General features: G+C 41.1%; 2 protein-coding genes across 3 annotated transcripts in view; one reads left to right on the plus strand and one right to left on the minus strand.

Moving 5' to 3' along the window:
* The first annotated feature begins 1,992 nt into the window (after positions 1 to 1,992).
* On the plus strand, positions 1,993 to 7,682 carry RPL8 (ribosomal protein L8). The gene is made up of 6 exons (XM_006015645.2): positions 1,993 to 2,152; positions 2,372 to 2,515; positions 3,450 to 3,591; positions 5,292 to 5,510; positions 7,027 to 7,142; positions 7,479 to 7,682. The coding sequence occupies exons 2-6, from the start codon at positions 2,378 to 2,380 to the stop codon at positions 7,635 to 7,637; spliced, it is 774 nt and encodes a 257-aa protein (XP_006015707.1). The 5' UTR covers positions 1,993 to 2,152; positions 2,372 to 2,377; the 3' UTR covers positions 7,638 to 7,682.
* Positions 7,541 to 23,511, minus strand: part of USP9X (ubiquitin specific peptidase 9 X-linked) — a 149,238-nt gene continuing 133,267 nt past the window's right edge. For both annotated transcript variants that reach the window (XM_025205045.1, XM_006015646.3), the window contains one exon: positions 7,541 to 23,250. In XM_025205045.1, coding sequence (XP_025060830.1) covers positions 23,116 to 23,250 — 135 coding nt within the window. In that variant the 3' untranslated portion in view covers positions 7,541 to 23,115. The remainder of the gene's footprint in view (positions 23,251 to 23,511) is intronic.

Consider the following 23,511-nt stretch of genomic DNA (forward strand, 5'->3'; position numbering starts at 1 on the left):
TGAACTCAGTGACACTCAGTCTTGTCAGTCTTAGGTCGCTGGTGGAGGTGATCCCTCATAGTCGAGGATGATCACTCCCCTGGGTCAAGTAATCAACGTTACCCCAAGAGCCACAAACACAGACATAGGTCATGGTGAATCACAGCAGAGACAGTCCAGTCCAAAAGAAAAAAAATGACAGTATGTAACACCTTGTGTTGCATTAATTAGCTGCACAGGTTGCATTGTTCAGGATGGCAGGAAAATCGTGCCCAAGGCACGCTGGGGGGAAACACCTTTGAAAATATTTTGAAAAGCTGCAGAAAAACTAGATGTGGCTCAGATGCTGTGGCCCACTCACTACCAATTAAGCTTGGTTCTAACCAGTTTGACTCAACTAAAATAAGCCTAGATTAATTCAGTGTAGGAGCATTCACATCACTTTGTGCTCTGGGTTAACTCAGGTTCTCAACCTCTTTGGACTCAAGGACCCCTCAGAAAACGCCAGCTCTCAGCATTTACCCATTTTTTTTGAGCATGGAAAAATACTAGACAGAAGCTTCTTTTGCAAAGACCTCCAATAGCCCACGGTGCCTCAGGTTGGTTTGGATGCTCTGGTTTTGGATTTACCACTTCCGGGTTATTGTGTGTGTCTGCGCTGCTAACCGTGTCCCACGGCACTGTTAACAGACTCTTGAGGCCTCTGGCTGAGAATCGTTGGGTTTCCCCCAACTGGGATAAGGTGGACATAAAGCTGCAACTTCTATAGCAAGAAAGGTGAGTTCAACATCATGCCCACACATCGCCCATGCAGTCTTCAGGAGCCTGGCATGCTATGTTCCTGTGGCAGCCTGGGCAGAAGGACAGTCATTTGGAGGTCTGCTTGACAGGTCCAGAGATTTATATGTTTTTTTAATCCTCAGACATCAATAAAGTTTGTCCAGTTCTTTTTATAAAATGCCTTATTTCCATATTTCCTACTTGAACTGTGATGACTTTCTCCACAGTTGGTGTATCTCACAAAGCCCCTAAAACAACATTTTACATATAAATTTCAGCTGTCATTAAAATAGAAAAAGGTTTCTGGCTGCCATAGTTGGTAGAGATGTGCTTGAAAATGTGCACCTCCAAGGCTTAAAGCCCAGGATGTTGCAAAGATAGCAGTGTTAACTCTCATTATGCTGCTAACCCCCCACCCTGAGAAGCAGGGCCAGTGACTGGCTCTCCTGGCCTCTCTCATATTCCCTTTTGCTGTTTCGTGTTGATTTAAAAGGAAATTTAGTTTGGAGAGGAGGAGGAACTTGCTGACTCAGAGGGTGCTTAAGCACTGGAACAGGCTACCTGTGGTACTCCATCCCAGGAAATTTCCAGGAGCAGGTGGGATAGACACTTAGCTGGGCTGCTCTGGTCTGGGATAACTGCCCTGAGAAGCCAGGGTGCTGGACTACATCAGTGGTCCTCAATCTCTTGTACCAGGACCCATTTGTAAACATCAACAGCCAGTCCTGACGCAGTGCCCCTCGCTCCAACCCACTGTCCCCCAGTGTGTGTGGGGCAGGGGGGTCCCAGGCAGCCCCACGCAGGCTGGAACTCCACCAGCCTGCAAGGGAAAAGCCAGTTTCCCACGTTTTTCTCCTTCAAAGAGGAATTAATTTTTAAAGTTTGTTTGCCACTCTTTTATATATTCTTGCCACCCATTTTTGCGTCACCACCCAGGGGTGGAGAAACGCTGGGCTAAATGACACTCCCTCCCAGCCCTAGTGTCCTATTACCCTATAATTCCCTCTACCAATTGCAAGTAGAACCTGGCTTCCCTCTTTTGAGGATGCCGTGAAGCCTGAACAAAGCCAAGCCGATGCAGTCCGTAGAAGACCCGAGGCCGCCGCCGGCCCCAGCAGCGCCCGAACCAGAGCGCGAACACGTGGGCAGCGCTTCTTCCGGAGCACCCCTCCCCCCGGGCCCGGCAGGCGCGCATGCGCACCACAGGGGGTTCCAACCCATTCCTTTCACCGGGAGTAGAAGGCGAGGCACCTGTAACGTCACTGAATATCTCCCCCGCTCCCTCAGCGAGAGGCGTGACGTCAGCGCGCAGGAGCACGCTCCCTACCCCCGGAAGGACTTAGTGCTGCCGTGACCCGCCGCTTCCTTCTTTCCGAGCGAAGCCCTGAGCAAGGTAGGAGCTGGCTTGGCCGCGGCCTGCGCGGCCATCCGTCGCCATCGGCACTGTGACGGGCCTCCGCCGCCGCCGCCGTCCCGGCCCTTCTCCTGCCCTGGTCTTGGCCTGTGGTGGCCGGGAGGAAGCGGCCGCGGGGGGGTCCGCTTGGGCCTGGGTCTGGGGCGGGGGTACCCCGCGGGAGCCGAGGTCTGACGTGTGCCACCTCCTCCCCCGCAGAGCACCATGGGCCGCGTGATCCGCGGGCAGCGCAAAGGCGCCGGGTCCGTGTTCCGCGCCCACGTGAAGCACCGCAAGGGCCCGGCCAAGCTGCGGGCCGTGGACTTCGCCGAGCGCCACGGCTACATCAAGGGCATCGTCAAGGTAAGGGGGTCGGGGGCGGAGGGTGTTTGCAAAGTGTGGAATCTCGCAAAGGAGCTGTTTCCAACTACTGGTGTAATGAAAGAGATCTCTACCCGAAGCTCCTTGCCTGGCTGAGAGGACAGGGCAATGCTGAGGTGCAGGTGGAGCAGGTTCCCACATTGTGGGGAAGGCTGGTAAAGGTGGGGATGTGCTGCTGTTTCCAGTGTAAGTGGTCAGTGTCAGGCTGCTGAGAGTGAACGGGAAGTAAATCTGAAAGGCGTTCTGTGCTGGATGTGTTGGAGATGGGATCCCAGTGCAGATGATCCATGATGGAGCTTTAAGCACGACAGGGCAGTGTGAGAGACCTCTGAGGGGAAGGGAGCGCAAGTTGTAAATGGTGGGGAGGAGGGGCATGAAAAAGGGGTTTATGAGAGAGTTTGAAGTTTAGAGGTTCTGAATCATGAAATAAGTGCAAGTACAGAACAGTGACTGGCAGGTCTGTGAGAAAAAGCCAATGCATATTTGAAAACAACGCTTGGAAAAAGTTACTGTTTGTGTTGGTCTGGTAATTGCTTAGCATTGTTATGCCTTGGCTAGAGCTTGGATGCAAGGGTCTTACTGAATTAGAGAATTCACTTCCATTAATTCCCAACTGGAAGAGCTTGGGTGGGAGGTCTGGAGGGATTAAGCACCAAACGAGGGATTAGCATGCAGCAGCAGGTGTCACTGAAATCCAGTAACTTTGTTCACCTAGGCTTTAGATGCAGCAGTTTTTGTTGATGATAACTGTACATGTAGCGGGTCTGTGGAAATGCTCTGAGTGATGGCTGTTACCAGTTGGCATAATGGAAACATTTGTACTACTCTATTAAAGAACCTAACAGGCTTTTAAATCTCTGCTGCAGTCTCACCAGCAGTTTTATGACTGTTTCAAGTTTAACTAATATCCCAACAGGACATCATCCATGATCCTGGCAGAGGTGCTCCCCTTGCCAAGATAGTGTTCCGCGATCCATACAGGTTCAAGAAAAGGACCGAACTGTTCATCGCAGCTGAGGGTATCCATACGGGTCAATTTGTTTACTGTGGCAAGAAAGGTGAGTTAACCTAACACTTGTACATGGCTCCTCCAGTATTCAGAAGTTTGGTGCACTATACACACAGTGTAGTCTGAGCTGTACTTATTTATCATGCTAGCCTTTAAAAAGGGGTGGGGGGGGCGGTTCATAGATCAATCAGGGTGGATTTGATTTAAATCTAATTGATTGAAATCACTGGTCAGGCAGCCTTGATGGTTTTTTTTAATCATTGCTTTTTACAAAAATGCATTCTTGTTGTTTGATATCCTTTATTCATTTAATTTCTTGAAACTTTGCACTTTTGGAGAGAGGTAAGGGCTTGACTGTGTGTACACAAACTTGCAGAGAGACAGTAGGGCTGATGGGTAGCTAATCAGGTCTGTTATCTCCGTATACTGCCGTTTAACAAGGATGTTATCTCTGGAGATGACACTCCATATGACTGCAGAAAGGCATTTGTGCCAGAAAACCGTTTTTTTGTTTTGCTTTTTCTTCTCAACTATTTCGTTGGTCTAATAAAAAAATCACATCTACCCAAAGCACCATGTCTGCCTATGATCTCTGGAAATGCAAATCTCACAGTTTGAGAACTGAAGCTAAACAGCACAGAGATGCGGCATCTGACTGCTCAGGCCCTTGATAAAGGAAGCGGTAACCACCTTTTTCCCATGCACCTTGCCCACAGCTCTCCATGCAGCCTATGCTGTCATCTTGGACAGGTGGGGTAGGTCCTTGTACAGAGTGGGGCCCGGTGTATTTGGAGCCCCAGGGCATGCTGCTGCCACCTTGGCACCAGTGGGCCTTATGCAGCCTCCATGGCAGCTGTGGTGCTCAGGCCTCTGCTACATGCTGAGCATACTGTCCTGTGACCACTCTCCAGCACCCCATCCTGCTGCTTGCCAGGATCTGTAGTCTGCTGTGGGCTTGGGCTAGTGGCAGGGTGCAGGGACTGGCCTACACTTGCCAGGCACTCCAAGCATGCAGCCATAATTATTGGCTACAACAACCAAGAAAAAGTAGATTTAACATTGTTTCTCCTCTTACTAGTGCTGATCTGATAGCCAAACAATATATTGGTGCACCCTAGTACATGTATAGCACTAAAATCCATTGGGTTTTGGTAAACAAAGCCTGGGATAGTAAAGGTTTTCTCCTTCACCGGAAAAGCTAGGGTTCTCTAACACAGGGGTTACCAGGCCACAAAGGGTTGGCTGCTGATCTGGAAGGAAGTGACTGTGGACTCATGGACTGGAAGTGACCGGCATACTGGAAACCGGCAGCCAACCCTTTTTGACCCTGAGTATAAAAAGCATTGGCTGCCTGCCCGCAATATGCTGGTCACTGCTGGTCCATGGTCACTACCAGTTTGTGGTTTGCCAGTCCTCAGTATAAAAAGTTTGGGAACCCCTGCTCTAACACTTCAAGCTTAGAACTAGATAATAGGATTCTGTAGATTCCCTTGCATTTGAACAGCCTTCTTTAAGTCCCCATGCTGCTGAAAGCAGGGATTCTGTTCATTCCAAACAGGGTTCTGATGTTAGATATTGTATAAATGCTTGTAGTGATAATTTTTTTCCATAGTACAAAGGCTTTGTTTAAAATCCTGATTCTAGTGTGCGACTTGCCTGTGGATGGCTAGGAAAGGTTGCATTCACTTGGTATAGAAAGTCCATCAAAATAGATGTTTCTAGAGAACTGAAACAACTATTTTCTTTCAGCTCAGCTTAACATTGGCAATGTCCTGCCTGTTGGCACCATGCCAGAAGGCACCATTGTTTGCTGCCTTGAAGAGAAACCTGGTGACCGTGGTAAGCTGGCCCGTGCTTCTGGAAACTATGCCACAGTTATCTCTCACAATCCTGAAACCAAGAAAACCAGAGTGAAGCTGCCTTCAGGTTCCAAGAAGGTGATCTCTTCTGCAAACAGAGCTGTTGTGGGTAAGTAGCAAGTGACAGCTTTGCATCCATAGTCCTTAAATCACTATAGCCAAACTAGTGACAGCTGAGAGAGCAGGCTCCCTGTTACCCCACAGCCAAATTAGAGATGTTGTGTTGTAGACCCAGTATTTTAGATGTCCCTCATTGAAAAATGTGTGTGTACTTTACCCAGATAAGTCCTTGCTTATGCACAAAATTAATGTGTGTGGTAGTGGTGGGAATTGATTGACTTGTTTTGTATTTTTAAAGCTTCTGAAGCAAGAGGAGCATATGCTAGCAGCACTTACTGTGGTTTGCTTCTGTAGCCTCAGTTATGCTAGCCTTGCTTGAAGAAACTGAAGGGAAACTTCCTATTATGTAGGAAATGGCACTGATCTTTTAAGTCAGTGGCCCAACAGCCTCAAATTCAGCCTCCTCTTAGAGAAGTAGGGGTCAAGGTCACTTAATTCCGACTCTAGAACAGTGCTTCTCAAACTATCTGATGTGGCGGACTGGCAATTTTTTTTCCAGCGGGCCAGGGACCGGTGCCTGGTTCAGCTGGTGGCAGCAACTGCATGTAACAGTGCTACACAAATGCGCAACTGGCTGTTTCTTTCTCTTTCCTCATCTCGCGTGACGTGATGTCACCTGGAGTGTTAGAACGTCTGAACTGTGGCGCCATGACATATATTTTCAGAAGCATAACATTGATATTTCTTCCCTGGTGACTGGTGGCTTGTGGACTGGCACTGGTCCACGGACCACCACTTTTGAAAAGCACTGCTCTAGAATACAGTTGCATTCCAACTTGTCCCAAACTGTCAGGACAGCTATGGTCAGGGGCAGGTGGTGTGTGAATCCTGTGCAAGCGTTCCTAAAAATGGGATTTCTCAGGATAAGTGTCATTAGGAAAAATCCACTTGGGACCATGTTAATGGCAAACTCTTCCCAAATTAGGTACCTGAACTTGTACTTGCCACATTCCTTTAGTAGTAGCAGGGCAGCTTTGTGTTTTCATTTGCTAATACAAGTACTTGTTCCCTGGAACAAGGGAAGCAAGGTCCAAATCTCAGATGGAGAGTTGCTAATCATTTTCAAGAGCTTGAAGGAAGGAGTAATGAGTTGAAAAGGCATTTAGGGCAGTGTTGCTGAAGAGAAGAACTCTTCTGCTTTGTTGGCCAACTTTAATGCATATGGAGTCCTTGTTGGTACAGAATATGAGATGCTGAGGAGTTCAGGTTTACAGAGCAGGTCTTGTCCAGACTTTCACATGTGGTGGTGAGCTCGTGCACCTATAAATCATTTAAAGCAAATAGCCTGGCCTTAGGCAATGTATGAGTTAGTTTTTCTTTTAAAAATTTGAATAATTATAGTAACAGCATTTGATGTAGCATGAACAGATTCTTTTCCTTTAAGTTATCGTATCAGACTAAGTTCTTCATCTTTAGATGAAGACTTATCTGAATTAATTAAAGCCTTTCACTTAAATGATGATTATAGCCTTGGTTCCAAAATAACTTTTTAATGTGAATTCCAGGCATTGTTGCTGGTGGAGGTCGTATTGACAAACCTATCTTAAAGGCTGGTCGTGCCTACCATAAATATAAGGCTAAGCGGAACTGCTGGCCCCGTGTTCGTGGTGTGGCTATGAACGTAAGTATCTTGGCTTTCAAGTGCCTCTCTTCTGTACCTCATCTGAAGTATAAGATTTGTACATTTTAAGAGTGTAACTGCTTGCAAGAACAGTATTGTGGTCAAGTCCTAATGCTAGAAAACAGATAGTATCCTTCCAGTATTAAATGTCTTCATTGTTAGCAGATGAAGCAATATCTTTCCTCACCTAAAGTTTCTTTATGTAAAGGAATAAGTCCCTGTTGAGCTCTTACTTCCTTGTCATGAATGCTAGTCTTAACTTTTATTGTAACTTTTGAACATTCTTGGCTGCCTGCTATTTCCAAATACATTGACTGTGGTGTATTCTCTTCATAGCCTGTAGAACATCCTTTCGGTGGTGGTAACCATCAGCACATTGGTAAGCCATCAACCATCAGGAGAGATGCTCCAGCTGGGCGCAAGGTTGGTCTTATTGCTGCCCGTCGTACTGGAAGACTGCGTGGAACAAAAACCGTGCAGGAGAAAGAGAACTAATGTCTTTTAGTGTACATCTTGCACAGTAAAATTTTTTAAAAGTGGTGCCTTGTGTAGTTTGTGAACCTCTAATCCCAAATTCTACTAGATCTACTTGTGGTAGTGCTTTTTTGGGGAATTTTTTTACTTTCACTGAAAGGAGGCAAAAATGAGCTGTTAGTCTCTATTGTGAAAGTGAAGTCTTTAAGCGGTATGTTTTAGTCAGCACTGGACAAAGATAAGTGAGGCTGCTATCTAGTGTGCGAATTAAATGAGAGAGAGAGAATCAAGCCATCAGAAGTTAAGCCTCTACAGAGAAGCTTTGCTTAAAATTCTTCCTTCAAAGAATGTTAACAGGTCTCTAAAAGCATTAGAAGATGGAATACTCTTCCTTTAATAAGAGAATGAGACTTCACTACTAGCTGATCAAGCAGTATTTTGCCTAATCCTGCTTTGAGCAGGCAGTTGGACTAGATGACCTCCTAAGATCCCTAACTTTCTATGATTCTAAACTATCCTAAAGTGCTGTTTTATTATTCTGTCCATTGGACCATATTGAAGCTTTGAGTGTCTGCAGGAGTAGAATTTGCAGACATGGCATTTGAAGTGTACAAATGTCCTAGCTCAAAGAAGTAGCAAGTACTGTAGATTCCACTTTGAGGGGAAGTAATAATTATGTATAGCCCAAAGGAACAACTACTTGTAGGAGCCTTACGTAAGCAAATAAGCTGCTCATGTACGAGTCTCTGGGTAGGATAGGAACAAAGGAAATCTCTCTCTTTTTTTGGCGCTGTGAAAGCTGGTTGAAGTCATGTAATAGGACATGGCAACAAAGGTTTGGGGGAAGGGTATTGGTCAGCATGCAGAAGGTGATTAAGGAATTAGTGTAATAACAATCAGGACACTAGAAATGAACATTTTGTGGCAGGGTACAAGACCACTGATTTCTGCAAAGTAAAAATTAGACGTTGGTTATTTAATTTCCCTAACACTTTCCTAAAGTAGATTCTTGAAATGCAAGTCCCTTTTCAATGGACATTAGCCTTTTCTGTATTTGCTGCCACAGTCAGAAAGATAAATGCAGACTTGGCAACACAAGTTAAACAACATGCAGATGGTTGTGTATGCAGGTTTATTCTTAAGTCACTGCTAACAATACTGGTTGTTTAAAGAGCATACAGTTATGCTGAAGCTAGAGAACCACAGAATGTAAGGGGCATGGTTTGTAAGAACCAAACTTTTCAAACAGTTGCTACATACAGCTTACTTAGCACCACTTACTGAACACATTAGAATTCAAGAGCAGATAATTGGAAGAGACAGCCACTGTTCTTTAAGGCCTAGTCTATGTTAAGACTGTTTGAGCCAACTAGCTAAAAATCCCAGTCACTGGTACAATGTTAGTGACAACCTGCATTCTGTACAAGAGCAGAATAGTATGCACAATATCTTTGAAAGTATCAAAACTATACCTTTCAATGCATCAAAGATGCTAGTTCCCTGTGTGTAGTGACCTGGAGTTTAAAGTACTGTATTGTCCAATTTCAGGTCAACCCCACATTTTCAGATTTAACCTGAAGACAAAATTCCCTTGACTATAAATCAGCAACACCCAATAGAGACTGCTGTTACCTTTGCAGAAAAGTAACCTAGGAAAGGACCCAAAGCATTAAATGCATTATAAATACTAAAACTGCACTGAAAAAAAATGACATTTTTATTGCTTGCACAAAAAACTGCAAGTACAAAAGTCGAGACAGTAGGGCTCCTGATTACAGGTCAACTGCATATGTAGTGAATGTCTTTAATGGTTCCTTTTGGAGTCAAAAAATGTTCAGATAGTCTGAACAATATAGGATTAAAAAAGTATTCACCTTTAACTCTAATTCTCAAAAGGGGATAGATAGGAAAAAAAAGGTAATTCCAGCAAGCCTATTTGCATTGTGGTCCTGTCATAATGAATAGGTTCCCCAAGAATTCTGATACAATCAATAGTAGTTACCATTAGGTGAGCAGGTACACCACATTTTAGAATAAAAGATTGTCACAAGAATTAGCTTTGGGGGTAAAAGTAATGAAGTTCCTAGCTGCCATTAACAGAACTGTAGCTCACTGCCTTGCACACAAGCACAGCTGCAAGCACAAACTTGCTAACCCTAAAAGCATTGCTGTGATCTAGCGCTCCTCTTAACCACTTTAGAGAGGCCCCAAAAAGGGAAAATGATTTAAAAAAAGTATGATCAGGTAATTAATCTGGTAAAAACCAAGTTAAAAAGCAAGCAGGATTGTCTACTAAGTCTCATATGCTTGAATGCTTTTTTCTTAAAGTTCTTCAAGGTTACTTGGTGCAAAAGAACTTTCAGAGCAATTAACATTAACCATATGATAAAGCTGCATAACCAGCTTCAAATAGCAGCAAACTAAAAAACAAAGGAAAAAAAAACACTATGTTGCTGAAGGCAGCTACAAACACATTTAATGTAAATGTACAGGATGCAATGCTACATTTCACTCTAAATTCACACAGCCAGACAAGGACATTTTTGTCTTGAATCTGTTTACTCTGAACTCAAACACCTTTTTCATGCAGGGCCAAACTAAAAGCTATATTTTAACAATGGTTTTATACTTCCAGCCTGTAAATAAACGTACTACTTTGGTTTGTGTGTAACATCCTTGACTATGAAGGATAAGTTTTTGAATGCTCAGTTGGAGAGAACTTATCTGTAGATGGAAAAACCCTTAAAACGTAAGAAAAGACATGTTGGACAGAGACTTCTGGCAGGAATGTCAGCAATTTGAGTTACTCCATGTCATCTTGCACTGAAGGGTAGGGCAGATATTCCAGCTGAACTTGGAAAGGGACAAGCTGAGATATATTACTGAAGAATAAGTGTGCTAGAGAAAGGTATTGACTAAAGATCGACCTAAGGATCAAAATAAAGACTGGATGTGTCCATGTAACAATGGACAACAGCTTAAAAGCAAAACGAGGCATTACTAAAAAATGGTGCAATGAAAACAAAGTAGTGGGACACACTCAAAGTGTTGCAAGAGATCAGACTAGAAGTGAAGTAGCCATGCTATCCCTAGAAAACTCCATAGAAACATTACCAAGCTAGACCATGAGTGAAGAAAAACCATTCAGCAGAATCGGTATAGAAAGAAATTCCAAACAACAGAGTAACACAAGTACTTGCAGTTATGAACACTAGCCTCCAGATCATGAAGTAATACTGAAGTTCTGATCTATATGCCATTCAAGTTCATAAGGAATCTAATCCATTGCTCTCAGTGGACCAGAATACACAAATGAGGGAAAATAATACAGAGGGACAACAGCTAGTAAAAATAATACTGATGAGGGGCTTTGACTACCTGCATATAAATTGGCCAAATGGCAGATGGGATGTAATTTAGAGGAGCAATATGCACACTTAATTCCTTCATGGAGAAAAAAAAATTGAAACGTGGGAAGCTGTACTCAGCATAGTCTTAAGTAACATGCAAGTTATTAACAATCCAGAACAATGTAATTAAGCCAAACATTCCCAGGGGAGGCCTTGCATCAAACAACAGAAAATGTAGAAGGGGGAGTTTAAATAAAAAATGAGGATGCTAAGTCAGGACAACCCTGACAAGAACATTAAAATAGCTTTGACTTGGTGCAACCTGAATCAGCCTTTTGTCAGTCACAAGAAGCAGCTCACCCATCCCTCTCCCCCTGCTCCCAAGAAAGAAACAGGATGGCAAAGGAAAGAGAGCCAGGTAGAACAGCAAGAGCTAAAGCTTCATTTTACTTTAAGCAGGTATCATTTGAAAAGCCCAAATGAAGTTCATAGGAAGGATGGTAAACAATGGCAGCTAAAAATCAGCTGGGAATTAGGAGGGTTAAGGAGGAATTTGAAATGCAACCAAAGATCTACCCAACAAAATGGTGTTTTTTAAGCATCTCAGAAGCAGGAAGTCTTGAGACACAACATGGGAGTAAATGGAGAATGGACCGCACACACGTTACTGGGCTCAGTACAATGGCAACTTGAGTTAAATTTAATGGCCTGGAGTGTCAGGCTAGTTCATTTTATGGTCTCTTCTAGCCTGAAGCTCTACGAGTCTACTAAAAGTTGAGGAATATGGGCATTGTAGAAAAGCAGTGAACTACTCTTTACCATCTCAGATCCCAGGCAGATGCTTAGCTTGGCCTCACTGTTTGCTGGTAACAAGAGTGAAACACTGTCAGACTGGCATACAAATGGTTAACTTCATGTGTAGCTAGGCAGTAGGACCTGCTGGTATGCATCTTAGAGGTCTGAAGGAAACTACCAATTGGTTGAGATGCTAATTGTGTGCAAATTTTCATGCAAATTACTTGCTGTAACAGGCAACAAAAAGGGGACAAATAGACTGTCTATAGAACAGATACTGGGAGCTGATCCTGGGAATGACAAAAACAACAAAGTTTGACTGTAATACCAGGTAAATTATATATAAAGACCAACATCCTATGTCCATGGGGGGAGAAGAGGTAGGTAGAGCAGGACAATACCCATCCAGGACAAACCAGTACATTTTCCAGAGGTAGAATTTTCCATTACAGTGTATTAGAGCACTTTAAAAACAGCAAAAATAAAATAAACAAAAAAAACCCCCAACAAAAAACACAATATAGAATTGACTGGATGCTTGTGTGGACATCTGAGGCACCCCCTTGCCTTCTTTTCAAGGTAGAGGCCAACCACTACCTAAGGGAAGTACATAAGGAGGTATTCCCTTTATTTTGTGCTTGCCACTACAATATTTCGTATCTCTCCTGCTAAAGCATGCAATACTAGCCACTATCACAGGTGGGGTACTGAATTAGATAAGCCACTGGGTCTGTTGCTGTATGACAATCCCTATGTTCCTAAAGAGAATCAACCTTCACACAAAATGACTACATTTGTGATCTTGCCTTTTTGTTATTATTGTCCCATTTTTCAGCACATGAGCACCTGTGCCAGGCGCACTGTTTGCCAGGTCACTGGTTTTTCAAAGATTTAAACAATTGAATGTCATGTGCCTTTTGATAAATCAAGAATAACTCAAACACCAGGTAACACCTAGGCCTCCTTCCAGCTCTGCTTTGGCAGCTCCCAACTGGCTGGGAGGAAGGGGTTGTGCAGCTTGCACAACATTGAAGAAGCTGCTGACCTAATGGTGAAATGGTTCATCTTCTTCTAACTTGTCTTTACTACAGAAGCTTTATTAAAGCTTAAACCAAGAACTGAACAAAATAAATATTATTTAGCAGGGAAAATATACACCATCAGGGTTGCCTTGTGACTATCCTAATCTACCCAAATGCAAGCATGTGTTCTCATGCTAGTGTCCAGTGAATGCATTTAAAAAATGCAGGGATATCTACTGACCTCTTGCTCACACCAGCTAGTGCTGGCTTTGGAGACAACAGATTACACAGTTTATTTGTTTTCATAATTTACAAAGAGCAAAACTTTTTCTTCACATGCGTAACATAGGCTCAAAAATGGCTCAAAGCAATCCCAGTATTACTGTAGCACAGAAGACATTAGCCAATATGCTTTTAATCAAAAGTTTAAAAGCTACAGCATTGGATATTAAAAGGAAGAGATTTTCAAAGGTTATCTTTTAGTAAACCCATATCAGAGATTTTGAATTGAAGCAATTTAGGTTTCACAAAAAAGGTACTAGGATTTTAAGCCTTCCTACAGGAGATTCCATTACTCAATTGTAGTGCAAGGCTTGATCTGCCAAGAGGACAGGTGCAGGTGACATGCTAAATGGCTTCCTTTCATAATAAAAGTGGAAATCTGGAAAAAAAACCCTGGCATTTACACCTTCATAAGGGAATGTTATTAAACCCCACATTCTAAGTAAGTATACTGCACCATCGAGTTTCACGTTTACTAGCACCCTGACAAACATAAAAATGAACTGCATATCCAGTTTATTCTTCCCTGTGGGTACTAGACAGTCTTAAGACACCCATATAGCAGATGATTCCAATTTGTACCAAAAATACAGCAGGTGTAAGATCTTACCAATAGATACTCGATGTTTATTATTATCATCCCTTCCTTTAGCTTGGTCTTCCTAGTTCAAGTGGGGTACGTACAAATCAAAAGCCCCTTTCTAACTGATCAGACATTTCAATGGACTTTTGAATGCTCTCTGCCTGCACTACATTCAGGTATGCAGGATAAAAGGACCTTGAGTGAAAAGTGTGGAAGAAGGCATGGGTGTGGGTAGCAGAGGAAGGAATTAGAGATAACCAATACTAGGAACCTGGAGAAAGAAAACAAATCCCCTATGTTTAGCATCAACATCAAATACTGAGTTTATAATGCTGCATTTATGCAAGTGAACAGAAAAACTGGCTCCAACATGAAAAACACTCTGGGCTGTATATCCAGCTAGTGTAAAGTGGCAAGATGTGAAAATATAAAGGTTGCAAGGAGTTGATCAAAAAATTACATTTTCTCCTTTCTATATGTAAAAGGAAGTTAATTTAGAAATTGGAATCCCTGGGCATTAGTGCTTACTCACAGGGAAACTGTGACTGCTGCCTAATGGGACACGTTTGTGGAACACAGATAAGTGCTGTATTGCCTTGATCTAAAACTTCTGCATTTCCCTTTACCATGCAAAATTGAGCAGTAGTTGCAAATGAACATAGAAGTGTTTAATTATTATTTTTGTGAATTTTTTGCTAGTGGAATAGTAATGCAATATGCACCACAATATCATGGAACCAGCAACTTAATAAAAATCTAGAGAGGTACAACACCCTCTCATTTCTCCAAGTTCATGTTATTCTGAGGGGTGCTGGTTTCCTTTCTGTGCACTGAATTTTACAGATCTGAACTCTTTGTTGCTTTGCACAATCCTGTACATCTATTCAAAGTGAGTGTAACAATGTGCAAGGATTCTCTACTCAAAGGAAGCAGTGTTTTACAGCACTTCCCATGTACAGCTGAGGCCCTGGTGTGACAATGCAGCTGGGTATTTGGGTCATAAGGGAAATCCACTAGAAAGGTAGAGACCTAACTAGTGCCTTTTCAGCCCCACTTGTTGGACCCCAGTTCTGCAGGAAATTGGGCATGGCCAGAACATCTCTGCAGTCTGTATTTTTCTAGCCACTGGATAGTCTTTTGGGACCAAGTATTAATTAAACCCTATTTTGATCCCAGATGGCCTCAGGACCCAAACAACATACAAGTACCTTCTCTCCCACATGTTCTGCACTAAACAATGTCACTGAACCAGAGACTGATTCTAGCCCCAAATCGCTACCATAGGTGCAAAGCAGTGGTGAATCCAGCTTTCTTGCTCTCTTCAGAATACTTCAGACTTTACCTTCCTGTATCCGCAATGTTTATAATTACTGGGACTATATAACAATGATTTTGCAGTTGTATGTGCTCAACAGAATTCTTCAACTTGTCAGTTAAATTCACCTGTTTTTGTTTGCTGTTTGATAATAAACGCTCTCAATCAGGCTCCTGAGTAATTGAAAACAAATCCAGGTTGGACTGTTCTCAAATCCATGAAAAAAAGTGGTATCCTTAAATTCTTCTCTGGACAATCTCTACCCTGATGGCAATCCTTTGGTTCAAGCTAAAGAATGGTTCAAGATATCAGTTCTAGATTTCTTGCCTGTTTGAGGTGGAGTGGCTATATTTCTCATTCACCATCTGTCTTGCATGCATCATTTCTTGAAGAAAGATTCTCAGGCTAATTACATTGTGATAGCCTCCCCTTTTTCCAACTACTCAGTTGCATCAAGACAGTAAGAAATACAGTAATAGTTTCCTAACTTTTCCACATAAGCAATAACAATGTTGCCACAGGGATGTGCGCACTTTCAAATGTGAAAGGATGAATGTGGAGAGGTTTCTACGTGATAATCCATTAAGTGGTGTTTCCACTAATAATAGCATTTGAGAACTCTCTCACCTCCCTGGTTTAGGTGACTTTAATTTGAATTGGGTATCAAATAATTTCAGACATTTGCTTCACCGTGGGGTAGGGAAGATACGACTACCATGGTCTAACTACACCATGGTAAGTCTTTGGCTAGAGAATTTTGTAGACATTTCAGGCTGTGGTATTTTTCACTAGAAATTTCAGTACGAGAGAGAGGAAGCAAAGGCACGGTTAAAGCCTTTGACTTAAGCACTGCCTAGCCCTAGAATCTTACTCACCCCACCAGGTTCATCTGTGCGGATGCTTGTAATCTTCATGAAGATAAAAACACATCAATAGGTGTTTCCCCCCCTGCCAAGCTTGGAGTCAGACACTAGCTAAATGAAAAGGGTAAAGTAAGTCTCTTGGGAATTGGAACGTGGGAATGGACCAGAAAACGCCACTGCCTTCTCTTTCTTTTTACATACCCACTTATCTCTGCTGCCTCCTTCCCATTCCAACAAAAGTTTCACAATATGCTTCACAAAGCAGGTTCCACTCTTATATTTAAAAAACTTTGCAGCTAGCCCTTTTGCTCATTAGCTTTGACATTTACTTCTAAAGGTTTTTAAAGTGGTCTCTAAGTTAAGGGTCTGTTTTAAGGTCTCAAAGTGGAGACCTTCAGCTAGATGTGCCACCCTGACCAGCTCACCAAAGAGAAAGGAGTTCCTTGAGAATATGAGAATGGAGACTTGCAACCACTGAGGCAGTAGAATTTCAACGCATAGTAAGCACAGTCTGAAACGCTAGATTCCTATGAGCAATTTCTGAGGAACATCAAAATCTGCTCTAGGATTGAAGAGCTTGTAAAGCCTCTAAAGCCTACCAGTGAAGTGGCAGTCACTACATTCTGAAAAGACAACTACTAAGAGAAAAGAGAGAAGAAATGGGCAAACAGTACACTGAAATGGCTATTGACAAATAGAAGGTGAAGGACTAACTGGATTTTTTAAAAATTAAGACCGTCCAAATATTCTAGGATATGATAGGACTTAAAAAAAATGAATGTGCTATGGCTGCTTGCAGATGTGAAAAAACAAAAAAACCCACACCTTACTAGAAGCAGCTATGCATTAGTTCAACCCAGCTCTTCAGCATCAGTGTAGAGTGGATGCTTCAGCAGGGCTTTTTGATTTAATCAGCTATTAGATAAAAGCAGCAAAAAAGCTCCACTAAAGCACTCAATCTAAACAGACACTGCAGAGCCAGGTTGAACTACCACACTGCCTCTTTTGGGCATGTGCTGGGCTCGGCACAGGAGCACATCAAGTTAAAAGTAAAGCATGTTTTTGTGGGTTTTTTTCATGTCTGCAAGCAACCTACATGTCTTGAAAACTGTTGGAAAAGGTCACAGGAAATGATGGGGTACTGGATTTTAAGAAATGCTAACATATTGATGATTTTCAAAATAAAGAGGGGAATCTGGGAAGCAGTAAAATCAAAGAGACTGAGAAGTTTGATGGACAGCAACTTAATGCAACTTCCAGGCAACAGGAAGCTGTCTATCATTTTGGGCTGTTAAAACAAAAGCATCACTTCACTGAAAAAGGAAACAACTCTTCTACATGACTCGGGTCCAAATGCATCTGGAAGTGTTTATTTGGTACTGGCTCTTTATTAACAAAGCACTGGTTAGCAACCTTAGGCTGTGGGCCGGACTGACCTGGTTCAGGTCAGAGATGTGCAGGCACTAAGACCCACTTCTTCTCCCGTGGTGGCATGGGGAAAGCACCTGCAGCCAGCACTTGTACCCACAGAAGTACAGGAATGTGACTGCTGCCAAAGCCCCACACCTGGGGGCTGGACCAAATGGCTGCATCTGGCCCGGAGGCCATCAACCCTGACAATAAAGCACCACAAGCACCAATAGCAATAAAAATGGAAGCAGCTGATGGAACCAATTTACAAGAAAAGAATACAAGCATTAAATGTTTACACTTGGCTAAGTGATGACTATAAGGGTTCAGTGTACAAGTAATCTGAAGGCATAAATATGAAGACAAACATTATTTAGGACAGTATAACGGATGTTATCAGGAGTAATAGGATTACATTAAGAAAACCCTAAAAGCATAAAAATATATTTTCCAAGGGAAGTGAAGGAAGCTCCATTGTTTGGGATTTGTATAATGACTGGACAATACATTGAGTACTCATCAGAGCCAAATTAAAACAATGCAATGACAGGGAGAGGGACTGGCTGATCTAGTTTTCCTTCAATTACCTCTGCTGTTTAAATTTTAAAGACTTGTTTACTTGGCCCTATTTCCACTATTATTATTCAAGGTTAGTTTAGACAAGCTAGATGGAGTTTGCACAATATTTTGAGAGATTTTGCTAAAAAATGACACCACATTATTGTCATTTTATAGCACTGTTGATAAAAGTAGCCTGGATTTAGCTTTTGTAAAGCTCTGTAACGTAAGTTGGCCCAAGACATTAACTTTGTTCCTATCAAGTGGCTACTAGTTGCTGAACTGAGTTGTAAAGCTAAAAATAATAGTTTGGATACTTAATATCTAGCAGAAAATTAGCCCTTACACAAGGAAGAGTGCTTTTTTCCTCAAGCATCAAGTCAGCTCTTTTGTCCTTCATTCTGAGTCATCTGAACAGATCCCTGAAAAGCACCACAGACTTCACCAGGACTTGGGCACATCCGTTAAGGTCCAAGGGGCTCCAATGGATCTACTCAGACAGATCAGAGAACAGGACTGTGACCTTGGACTTTAAAAGGTCCTTGCCACAGGGACAAGGTCACCTTCAGGATCTTTACACTTATTTTAAGCATTGCCATCTATGTCAGCACAATTCTATCAATAGCCTCTTTATTGCTGCAACAGAGTCAGTACTGATACTGAACTCTCTCTCTTGTAGGGAAGACAAGAATGATGGCTATTTGGCATTTTAGATCTGTTAGTCCAAGGGACAGCTCTACAAATTAAAAACACAACATATGTTTAGAGTATCTTAAAAACAGCTGGATTGTGCTAAAAGTGACAGTACTTAATTAAGAACGGATTAAAGCCCTTTTATACAGTAGAGTTTTTCTATAGTCCTTATTAAAAGGGAGAGCCCTCAGCTTAGAGAAACATGTGGATATAAGAATCCCCAGAAAATAGTACGTGGACAGTGCCACAGATGCCCTGAGGGGGTTAGGGCATTTATTTGCCCCATGTCTGCGACTGCTGCCACAGAATGGTCCCATTTCAGCTGTACATGGACATTGAAAAGTAGCCACTACCCAGGAGTCAGACATGGAGATCTTTAGGAAGCCACATCTATACTTCTCTTCAACATTAAGATTACTTGTGAGAAGAGCAAAGAAAAGCTGGAAGGAAGGACAAAGCTTTCTTTGAGCCCAGAGGTGACAAAACCATTTACTTTCACTTTATTTCTATGTTGGCCTCAATGTAGCATATCTTATTTCCAAGGTGGTAACCTCTCTAAAGATCCTTGCATCTTGTTCTGGACAGCAGAATGGTTTGTTCTTCACACTTGTGGCCTTAGGCTGTGGGAACAGTAAAAGTCATATCCCTGTTACCTGATGCTGGGGCAGGGCCAGTCACGACACAGCACCCTTAGGCTGATTCAAGAGATGTGAAGTCAAAGGGAAGAGCCCCATCTCTAGCAAAATAATTTATCTACTTCAGTCCACAGCATCAATGGAAATCTGCTTTCAAGATGATGTTTACTGAAACATGGCCTAATTTAGTTTTACTGTAAGTGAAAAAAATATTTAGTTACCTAACAGTTACTCCAGGAATTTCCTCATATCACATTTCTCCCTTTATTTATTAAAAGTTTAACAGGACATTTTTCTAACTTGTTTTTAACATAATGCCAGCATTGCAAAACTGCAGCACTCGGGTACTAAAATTAATGTTAGCAGGAGTTACAAAGACAAGGAAAACACACTATAACATGTTGAATAATTTTGCTTGGATATATGGTTACCAGCATGTTTTATTGCTGGCAAAGGATTCTGAGAGGTAGAAAAAAAGTATTCACAATATAAAAACCAAAAAAAGAATTAAATAAATTGGTATGGTGGCTCAATTTCAGCCCATTTAGCTTTGGCAGGATAACAAACCTGGTCCTCTGCAGGACTATAGGAATTTGTCAGAGGGTTCTGCAATAGTAACTGCTTTTCCATAGCACATGCAATGAAGCACACACAGCAGGCACAACAGGGTGATTGAGAAGGCAAATAATAGTAACCTTAACTCAATGTCTTTAGTTTGGCTCTTAAAAATTTCACTCTAAAAACTACCTACACACCTCCAGAGGGAATAGCATGTTTGTCTCAATCTCAACAATATATTGTTTTACAAAGGTGTTTAATTCCTTCCTCCTGAGGTGCCAGGCCTATGAACTCAGTCAGAAATCTCCAGTCCAACTAGGTGTTTTCCTCCTTTTGCATCATCACAAGTACTACAAATTCACATGTAAAAAGTATGCCCTCACGGAACTTTATACAAACTTAATTTCACCCTTGGGTTTACACAGAAGCAGCTCATTAGCTCTGTAATTAGAACTTAGTACTTTTATTGATGCATAAGTAGGACTAGAATTCCTGTCTCACACAACTGTGCTGCTTCTGCAGCACTAACAAAAAACAAGTATCCAAAACTTACTTTAGTCACTAAAGGCAACAACCATGAATCCAAATACATAGAGGGACAAGTTATTTTGGGTAAGGTACAGCTATTTATACATATACTTTTCAAGAGTAAAACCACATATCATTACCTATAAATGTTCAATTTGTATGCATTTAATGTCAAATTGTCAGGAAAATGAGAAACTGCTTTATTATTTATTGGATCATTTTATGGAAGACCAGAGATTTTCTAGGAACTTTTCTAAAAAGAAAATACAAATAAAAATTAAAGGGGGGGATTAAATCTTTAGGCACTTTGAGGACTTGTATTTTAGTGTGCCATCAAGACTGAGGTACTGTATATAGCTAGAAAATGATCACTGCAATAATGCTGTGACAGTAACAGGCATATTAAACTTTTTTCTAGCACAATGTTTATTAAACAGTTTTGAAACCGTTTTGCCCAGAGTGAAGAAAGTATCTCTGTGTCCCACTGCACCTTTTTTTTGCGTAGCCATCTCTGTTGAAAAGCTGTAACATCAGCCAGCCTTCTTCAAAGCAACAGAGATGCACAATACCCTCACAGCTTGTCCCCTGAAAATTCATTGCCAAAGTCATAAATCCCTATTTCAGGGAAGGAGAAAAAAAATAAAACAAAAACTCACATCCTTAAAAATGTCACAGGTTTTACATGTCTCTACAATCATTGCACTGTTAAAAAAAAAAATCAAACACATTTGGCAAGGCTGAACTAGCACATTACATATTTTTTCCTGAATAGTAAAAAATACATAATCACCTTTGAGATGGAGCATTTAACAATAATTACTGGTCCAAATAAATATGAACTACTTCAATTCTAATACGCAGGCTAATGCTTTGCGTTAAAACTTTCAATATTCATTCCCAAACTGGCATGGGAAAACTTCAACCAAATTTAGCAAGTCCAGGTAAGATAGTATTACTAAAAAAACCATGAGTCTGAATTAAACTGTTGAGCACTAGAGAAAACATGGAAGCATAAAAGTGATGATCACTGCTACATAAAATATTCAAAAAATCTTATCTACACCCCTTCCTTATTACACTAAATGCATAAAAATGCACTGGTGATTAATTTTTCCTTTGTTCATTTTAAAACTACAGACCTTTAGTTTGATAAGCAGCTTTGTTTCTATCAACTCAGTTGTAAAAAACACCATCAAAGCTTGTGCTCATTAAATATATATATGTATATATAAAAACATACAAAAAGTACAAGATAAATCACATTAAGAAACTTTTACAGTGTAATTGTCCTAATTTTTTATTCTTAAGTCAGGGGCCAATTTTTTTTGTGCACAGAATTCTCAATGTGACTGAAGTTCCAGAATTCAGCATGGTGCCATTGCACAGAATTCAACGTTCTGCGCAGTCCATTTAAAAAAAAACAAAACAAAAAACACACCACAGGACAAAACATTCTTCTTAAATCAAATTCTATTTGTGAATTCAGCAAAATAATTTCTATAAAATAAAACAGCAAAATATTTAAATAGTATAGGGTGGGCTGTATCTGTCTTGCAGGGGTATTTGGTTTAGACAGGTTCCAAAAAAATTACACACATTCAAGTTACCAATTTTCATTTAAATACAGTATTTACTGATGCGTTTCTTGAAGACTTTAAACAAATGTTATTCTGGAATAGATACCTCAGAATTGTATTTGACTAACCAGTAGTTTCTTTTATAATTAAACCCTGCTTCTAACGTTAAGATTTCTTGTATAATGGATAAAGAGCTAAGACAATTCCTGCTTTCAAGTAGAACTGTGAATGAGCAGAAAACCAGCAAGTTAACTTGGTGCAGTGGCACTCACAAGTACTGTGTGATTTTGTTGACTTCCACTTCACTGGGATGCAGTAGAAGGAAAGTGTTAGAAGTTTATCTAATAAGCTCTACCAAAGAAACAAAACAAGCACACCAAATACAGTCTATTATGCTCCAGGCATCCTGGCATAGCAAATTTTTGCATATTTGTTTTAAATCTTTTAAATTCCTATTACTGAAAACTAAGTGTTCTTTATCCCACCCAGAGACAGAACTGTCAAACATCAGATGTGAGGAACATATGTGCAACTGAAAACCTTTTTGTTTGTCACGGTTTCCCCCCCTTTTTATAGTCTAGGTGTAAGAAGAGAAAGCTCCGAGCAATACAGTTGTCGCTTTGGGACAACTGCTGTCATGGTTTTTTTTTTTTTTTCCTTTCCCTCATTGGCTACACTAACCTGGTGTGAAGCCATGCTAAATGTTACAGCATAACTATAGCTTCAAAGTGATTAACCTAATACCAGAATGAAAAAGGCAATGAAAAAAGATCTAGAAACAATGTTACATCACCAATTTTCCACATCAACCAAATAATTAAAAGGTTACCAGCCATTACGTTGCTCATAGTAAAATCGACTCCAGTGGCAAAGAATTAACATGAAACTATTTTTGTGGTTGACATGGACAGGCTTTTTCATAAAGGAGTTGATCCAACTGCCATGAGGCAGGCAACACTGGTTGCAGAGCGCAGCGGATATATCAAGAAATTAATTTTTGTTTTCGTAGATCTGTGAGTCTCATCAAGACAAAAAAAATGTTTCTTGCTTAAGAATTAACAGTCAAACATTAATATACTATATACACCTTTGCCATTTACACATTAGCATCAGGCCATTTATTACAAAACACTATACACTTTCCACTGCAGGCGGGTTATATATTGACAGCAATTTTCTGCAGATAAGACAGTGAATAGACTCTCCACTCCATGTTGATTAGGAATAGTTTTTCTAGTTTTAAATATTAGCCAGACACAGAGAAAGGTTGGACTGTAAGGCCTGGGTGCACAGTCTTGATGGAGCAAGTTAATTGATTATGTGCATTTCACTAATCTTTTGTCTGAGGCGGGGGAACTTCTTCACTGCCTTCATAATTATCTTGTGCTCGTTGGCCAGTTCGCTGAGGATTGTTCATATGATGTGCTGCAGGGCCTGTATACGGCTGTCCATGCACATGGTTATTCTGTTAAAAAACACAAACAAAATATTTTAAAGAGCTATTACTCTTGATTTTTTTTTCCTGAGCAATTTTTTTAGTTTTTTTCTCCTTTATGCGTGGTTCTTTGGAAAAACCCAAAGTCAAATGAACTAAGACATTTTTTAAATCAGGGTGTTGTTTCCTTTAATTCTTTTTAAAGTTTCTCCTGCACTTACCTTTTGAATGCATTTATGCTGAAGGTAAAATACACATGAATAGAAATTGTAAAGGTAAATAAACAGTAAA

Source organism: Alligator sinensis, unplaced genomic scaffold (assembly GCF_000455745.1).
Source record: "Alligator sinensis unplaced genomic scaffold, ASM45574v1 scaffold243_1, whole genome shotgun sequence".
NCBI lineage: Eukaryota > Metazoa > Chordata > Crocodylia > Alligatoridae > Alligator > Alligator sinensis.